Source organism: Notamacropus eugenii, chromosome 2, assembly GCF_028372415.1.
Source record: "Notamacropus eugenii isolate mMacEug1 chromosome 2, mMacEug1.pri_v2, whole genome shotgun sequence".
NCBI classification, from domain to species: Eukaryota; Metazoa; Chordata; class Mammalia; order Diprotodontia; family Macropodidae; genus Notamacropus; species Notamacropus eugenii.
In genome coordinates this window covers 83,100,419-83,108,004 of record NC_092873.1, presented here as the reverse complement: position 1 = coordinate 83,108,004, position 7,586 = coordinate 83,100,419, and the positions used below count along the sequence as shown (strand labels likewise).

Below are 7,586 nucleotides of genomic sequence, written 5' to 3'. Positions count from 1 at the left end.
TTCTGTAGCTCATGACTGTCCTGGGAATCATTGGCATATGGAGTGAAATGCAAAGGTCTTTTTTTTTGGCCCTTCACCATACTATCCCTTCTACTATTGGGTTTCCTTTGGCTTCCATTTTAACATCACATAGAACTCCTGTTCTGTTTTATTTTCTCAGGATCTTCTGCTGGTCAACAAATTTTAGTCAGAGAAATAACAAAAATAGTAAAAATGAGGCACCTCAAAAAAGGTATAGAATTTCTCTTAGTGTTAAGAAAGAGACAAGACATTCCATTATTAGTTCTGGAGTCTTAGCTTTCCAACACTTCATACTAATACTACTTGAGGTCTTTGGATCACCAGAGAGGTCTTTGGATCACTAGAGACAGCAGCAGCTCCCCAGGATGAAGTAAGCATTTAAGATTTTAGATCACCTCTTCTACAGAGATCTCTTTTCTTATAATCATAAGCTTTGAAATTAGGAGTTTTTAACTCTGTGTACATGTGTGTGTGATGGATCCCTTTGGCAGTCTTGTGAAGCCCATGAACTACTCAGAATAATGTTTTTAAACACTTAAAATACAAAGATTTTCAAAGGAAACCAATTGTATTGTATTGAAATACAGTTATCAAAGTTAAAAATTACATGGACTTCAGTTTAAGAATCCCTGAAATGGAGAGATAGTTTAATGCACTGGACCACTGTACTTGGAGTCTGGGTTATATCACTTACTAGTTGTGGGAAGTGGGACAAGTCATTTAACTTCTCACTTTTCTCATATGTGAAATGGGAATAATAATATCAGCCTGCCATGATTCCTTGAGTTGTGTTGAGAAAAGCACTTTGTAAATTATAAATTATTACGTAAATGTCAGTTATAATTATTTGGGGGCAAGATGTGTTAACACAACATCTCAATTTATTTAAAATAAACATCTCTTTACAACAGTGTGTACAACAGCTAACAAGATCTGGTATTTAGAGAAACATGTACTTTTCAGTAGCCTGTTGATCCTAATTTTCTGTCTATCCTACTTCTCTCAGTCTGAGGCATCTTCAAGGACAGAACCACTGTCTTCCTCATCAAATTCAAGAATTCCCAAGGTCAAAGGACTGTGTCTACGCCAGCAGATTAGGTGTTCTGGTGGTGGTGGTGATGCTGTTGCTGGTAACCTTTTCTTTTCTGATTCTTCTTGCCATATAAGGCTCCACTAGGTTTCCTGGGTGATGATTAAAGACACCCTAGATCTCTTTGGAACTCATCTTCCTGAGGGTCCTTTTGAGTGCTGCCTTGACGTCAGCATTACGAAGGCTGTAGATGACAGGATTGAGGATAGGAGTAACCACTGCGTAGAAAAGAGACAATAGTGGATCCGTGGTCGGGTCGTAGCTGGCCTTAGGGCGGATATAGATGAAGACGGCTGTGCAGTAGAAGAGGGAAACCACCAGCAGATGTGAAGAGCAGGTGGAAAAGGCCTTGCGGCGGCCTGCAACAGATGGGATCCGAACAATTGTGACTAGGATCTTACCGTAGGAGACCAGGATGAGCCCAAAGGGGCAAAGGATGATGAGGGCGGCAGCCAAAATGATCTGCAGCTCGTTGAACGATGTGTCCCCGCAGACGAGTTGCAGCACAGGCTGAATCTCGCAGAAAAAGTGAGGGATAGCATTGGGCCCACAGAAGGTAAGAGAAAAGATAAAAGAGGTGTGGCCAAGCCCCACCAGAGCCCCGCAAGTCCAGGCTCCTGCAGCCAGCTGCAGGCACACCCGGCGGTTCAGTAGGAGCGTGTAGCGGAGTGGGGTGCAGATGGCTGCGTAGCGGTCGTAAGCCATGGCAGCTAGGAGGCAGCACTCGGTGGCCCCAAAGAAGAGGAAGAAGAACATTTGTACCGCGCAACCAACTCTCGGAATCCTGCGCCGCCCAGTGAGGAGGTGGTGGAGCACAAGCGGGACGGTGACTGAGGTGTAGCAGATCTCCAGGGCCGAGAGGATGCGGAGGAAGAAATACATGGGCGAATGGAGATTGGCATCGACAGAGACTAAGGCCACTATGAGGAGGTTGCCAACCACGGTGAGCAGGTAGATGCTGAGGAAGAGGGAGAAGAGGAGACCCTGGAAACCCAGGAGGTGAGAGAAGCCCACGAGGATGAAATCTGTAACGACCCCTGAGGTGTTGGTGGACATCAGGTCACATGATCTCAGGGGGCTGGCGAAGAAGAGGGTGCCAAGGGAGAGTCTGGGTTACTTAGGACCAGGGGCCGCAAGCACAATTCTACGAAATGCTGATGTCCACATTGGAACTTAAGTCTTCCCCCACCCCACCTCCCATTTCTTTGTCTCTTTTCCCATCAACTTAGGGCATTGATACGGTTCTGCGAGAAAGATCACTCTGAGACTCATTCATAGCTAGCATTTCAGTAGCTCCTACGGGTTTAAAGGAACAATTTCCCCACAAAAGAGAACGTATTATTATAACCATTTTACAGATGAGGTAATTGAAGTTCACAGAAGGGAAATATCTTGCCACACGTGCCATTGCTAGTAAGTGTCTGGGTTGGGATTCAAGTCTCTTGAATCTAATTCCAGCTTTGTTTTCAGTATGCCATGATGCTGGTGCTGTATTGCGACCCTGAAATTTTCCTTCTTTCCACACTATTGCATTTTAAAAGGCAGAATTAACACCAAAGCCTAAGTTTTTGGAGGGAGAGAGGACATTCATTTTTGATGGAGGAATTGCAAGTCCCAATGTTTATACTTTTTGGCCTTTGGATGTCAAGCAAGTGAAAGCCAGATTTTTGTTGGCAAAGCTAGGGGACGGTTGTTGGGAAGTGGTGAAGACAGTAGTTTTTTTTAAAGGCTAGTGACTATTACCATTAATAAACATAAATACATATTATACTTTGCTACTGAGGGGAAAGATGAATTTCTGTAATAAAATGTTCATCATAGAAAAATAATGTTACATATGTTATGATTTTATAATAATTTAAATTAGGAACTATAACTCATTTTACACGTAATTATATTTAATATATATTATTTATGGCTGATAAAAATTATCTCAATTGATTTTTCCTGCTTAAAAATGTCTTTCACTTTTTTAGTCCTAAATGAACTACATAAATGGATATTGTGAGTACACGCACTATTCACTAGGAGAACCAAATTATTAAGATTTCAACAGACTGACTTTATGGTTTCTACCACTGATAATTAGGCTCATTTTGACACTAGACTTATACAGCATCTGGCTTTTTGTAGATACTTTCTAATTACTCCTATTCCCCAAGACTTCATTCTTGTTTGTTTGTTTTTTTGTACAGCATTGCCTTTTTCACTGTGTCTTCAAAGTATACAATGGTGGTAGATGCTGCTAGTATCATACAGAGGAGTAAATGTAAGTAGAGAATGGTAAATAGTGAGTTGGGGAATGGAATTGGAATTGTGAATGCTTATTGTTAGAACAGTTCTCAAAGTGGTCTCCAAGGGTATGATTTCTTGTATTATAGTAATCAAAAAAACCCCACTATATATAAAGAGAGACAGTTTGGTTGCAGGATAAAAGTGTGGTCTTTGAATCAAGAAGCTGTCCTTCTGATGCAGACTAGCTGGTGACCATGGCTAAATTCATGCTTGAAGTTATTCTCTACATTGATTAATTAGAGAAAGCTGCCCATAGGTATAACAGGAATTTCCATCTCCGGTAGTTTTCAGTTGACTGGTGAAATCACAGGTTCAGACAAACAAAACAAAACTCCAACAATTATATAGATAGTCCTCTACAACTTTGTGAAGCAATTTACATATGATATTCCAGTGGATCTTTACAGTATTCCTGTGGGTGTGAGTGGATAATGTGGTATTATCCTCAATTCCTCGATGAGGAAGTTGAGTCATAAAGAGTTTATATATGGCTAAGAAACATCTAAGACAAGTATCAAAATCCTTTGACTTATAGTATATTGGCTCTTTCCATTGTGTCACCCTACTTTTCATGATTGTAGAGGCAACAGTGTAATATGAGGATGTTTATATTTCTGATATCTTCATAAGTGTCTTATCCAAAGCAATATCATTCCCCATATTAATTTGGCTTTTTTTTTTTTTTGGATGGGGAGAGTCAAAGTCAAAGGACATTTTTGCTCCACCAAAACTGAAAAAATATTGAGATCTAGTATATGATCATTCAGTCAACATGTTTGCCCTGAGTGTCAAGACAAGATATATCACCATCAAATCCTGCTACCCTTTCTGTTCCTGTTTGCAATAAGTAGTTCTGTTGGTACTCCAGGAGCATTGCTTTTAGTTTTCCTTTCCTTTGCCATCATCATTTACTTTGAAGGGCTTTCATATGGAAGAGATATTACATGGGCAGAACTAAGGTGAAAGTGTCTGAGAGGATCCTTTTGGCTTCATGCAAGGAAACATTTCCTTATAGTTAGAGCTATCCCACAGAGGAATGCACTGCCTCTGGAGATACTAAACAGTAGCTAGATAGGGATATTGTAGAGTGTACTTTGGTTTGAGCATGGATATTTCTAGATGATTCCTGGAGTTTAACTTTGAGATTTTGTAGTTCTTTAAGGAAGGGTACAATCCCTATATCACTCCATATGAGTTGGAACACTCAAGGGGACACATGAATGCACTTTCTATATCTCTCAGAAGGCTTTCTTTGATTCCTCTGTCCTATTTCCTATGAACTGTATTCATTTGTACTTGCTGACATATTTTTGGTAATAATTTCTTCATCTTCTCTTTGTTTTTTGTCTCCCAATGGGTTTTGTGAATGAGAAGCATCCTGGTGTAGAGACCTGGACTTGAAGTCAGGTAGACTTAGGTTAAAGTCTCATTTGTGATACACACTCTGTGAACATGCACAATTCACTCAGTGCTCTAGAGCTCTCTCTATGACTATAAATTATGGATAGGACCTTGATTTGCAAAGGTAGAGGAAGTTTCCACACCAGGAGTTCCCTGCAATGATGAAATCATAGACCTGCAGCACAGATTCTAAACAATTCAAGGGCAAGGACTGTATCTTCTTTTCCTTTGGCATCTCCACATAAGGGAGAGAGTATATAGAAAGAGAGGGTGACTTTTTATTTTTGGCTTCCCTTTAAGGTGGGAGATTGGATCTTTTCAGCCCTTCTTTTGTTGTTTACACTTTTCTGTACTTCGTGCCTTACTACGTATGTAATAGACAAGGGATGTCTGGCACTTTGTCATAACCACACCTAGAAATCAGCTTACTCCTTACGTTATTAAAAAAAAAAAAATTCTTTTCCTGGTCAAGGGACTCTGTCCTCCTACATTTTTCTCTTTTGTTCTTTATCTTTTTCTACATTTGTGTTGTTTTTCTCTATCCTTTTAACTTTCTCTTTTGTTTAGCCTTCATTCTGTATCTTTCCCCCTACCTTTATTCCATCTCCTTTCTCATTTTCCCTTTTGTTTTTTGTACTCCTCTTCCTCTCTTTGATTAATCCCCAATTTGATGTGCCTTGATTTTGTCTAGTCTCCTTTCTACTTCTCATGACTTAAATTTCCACCCCTAGGGAAGGAAGGGTCCATGAAAACCTCATATTATTTAGTCCCCTCCTTCTGTTTCAGATCAGCAGGTAAATTATCTCTTGTATTTGGAGGTACCTATAGAAAGAGAGACAGAAACTCTACTGGCTGTTCAAGTGTTTGATTACCTCCCTGGTCTCACCTCAAGAGGGATGAAGCAGTCATATAAGCATATTCACAAATAAATGCAAACCCACAAAAATATACAAAACGCATATGGCAACATTCTAGCATGAACAACAAAATTATGCAAACCTACATAACATGCACAGAAGTGTACACATAAACATTTAAAACAGTACAATAGCATGCATATATTAACATGCATTCATAATTACACATAAAAATTAATCCAAATTGTTATCTTTATATATGTATATGTAAATATACTTACCTCGAATAACATAATATATGCACACATGCAGAAATACAAACACATATATGAATGTCTCTTTTTGCAGAGAGTGAATCCTTGATTCCTTCAGGGTACTTCTAATATATGGCTGAAGAGATGGTATCTGTTGCTCTGACTTTGAACTTTAAAAAACATCCAAGTGAAGGGAGATGTTGTCTGCATCTCCCAGTTTGGAAATTGTCTCCTTCATATAGAAAAGGTCACATAAAAATGGAACACAATCGTCATGTATTTTTAAGTTCCTTAGAGCCTTCAGTCTCTAGACAGCTTCATCACCCTAATGAGGAGAATTCCCCATATAGACAATTAACTTGCTTTAGTTGGGACTTTGGTGAGATAGTTAAGAAATTTGGGACAGGAGGTCAAGAGAGTTCAGGAGGGATAATCAGAGATCCTGGGATGCAGGGATTTTATAATCATCTTTAGCTATTTTTATATTGAACCTATGATTCAGCTTTTCTAATACCTTTTTCTTAATCTTTAGACTTTTAAATGATAAACTTATTAGGAATTAGAAAAATAGTTAAAATAATAAGCAAAATAAAAAGTTCATAAAACCCCAAATCTAAAATTTGTTCAATTGTGTACATGAAATTATTACAAATAGCAAAATGCCTTGTTTTCTTCCATACTTCCTTATGACATCTTCTCATTTTGTACTTTTTTGGGGGGAGGAGTTGTAGCTGGTGTAATTGCCATATGTAACCAATTCTACTTCTCTACCTTACATCACTTTTTATAAATATTCCTAGATTTTTCTGTATTCAATCTTTTTTCATTTTTTAAAAAGAGATTAGTCATTTTCATTTGTTTCCCATTCAGTACACATGACTTTTTTGTTCCTTTCTGTGAACTTTTGTATAGATTGCTTTCCTAAATCTGGCATTCCCCAGGACTTTCTTTGCTAACCTATGTTCTCCCTTCTGAATGTTTCACATTTTTCCTCTTCTTAGCAAGCATTTCCTAATTTACCTCATTTTGTTAGCTTCCTGTGTTAGGTTTCCACATAGGATGAAAGTGTTCAATTTGCACTCCTTTCACTTATATTTCTGGGTAATATTAATGTTTAAGTGTTCTTATGGTCTTTCATGGGCTACATGGACTCTGTCTCCTAATGGCTCCCAGGATAAGGATCATACCTTATACTCCTCATGACTACTCCTCAGCCTAGTATAGGGCTCTACAAAAGTGATGTTTAGGGAGGCAATGGTATTGATTTTTCCCACAAAATAAAACAAGGATGACCTCATATTAAAGACTTAAAAAATAGATTAAACACGCACATAGGCCAAGCCAAGATGGAAGGGAGAAGTCAGTAAGTTTTCTGAGCTCTCCCCAGTTTCTGTTAGAAACAACATTAAATCAAGCCTCTCAATGGATACTGGAGCAACAAAGCCCACAAAAAGATGAAGTGAAACAATCTTCTAGCTTAAGATAGCTTAGAAGGACTTCAGGAAAGGTCTGTCTCACTTGGGTCAAAGAGGAGCATGGTGTCTGGGCAAGCAAGTTGGAGGCTCTTAGTCACAGTAGAGTTCAGCAACCAAGGTCTCTTGGTCTTGGCTCATCAGGCTAATGGTATAGCAGGTCAGATGTAAGGGCTCCAGCCCAAGCAAAGAAGGC

At 39.0% G+C, this 7,586-nt stretch overlaps 1 protein-coding gene across 1 annotated transcript; it reads right to left on the bottom strand.

The window, feature by feature from the left end:
• Window positions 1-883: 883 nt before the first annotated feature.
• OR10C1 (olfactory receptor family 10 subfamily C member 1) lies at window positions 884-2,175 on the bottom strand. Its single transcript, XM_072641497.1, has one exon. It carries the CDS (start codon window positions 2,165-2,167, stop codon window positions 1,226-1,228), a length of 942 nt encoding a protein of 313 aa, XP_072497598.1. The 5' UTR covers window positions 2,168-2,175; the 3' UTR covers window positions 884-1,225.
• Window positions 2,176-7,586: the final 5,411 nt, after the last annotated feature.

What these genes read in the sequence shown, in the direction of transcription:
- OR10C1 (XM_072641497.1), bottom strand. Translation starts at nt 2,167, where the DNA reads ATGTCCACCAACACCTCAGGGGTCGTTACAGATTTCATCCTCGTGGGC.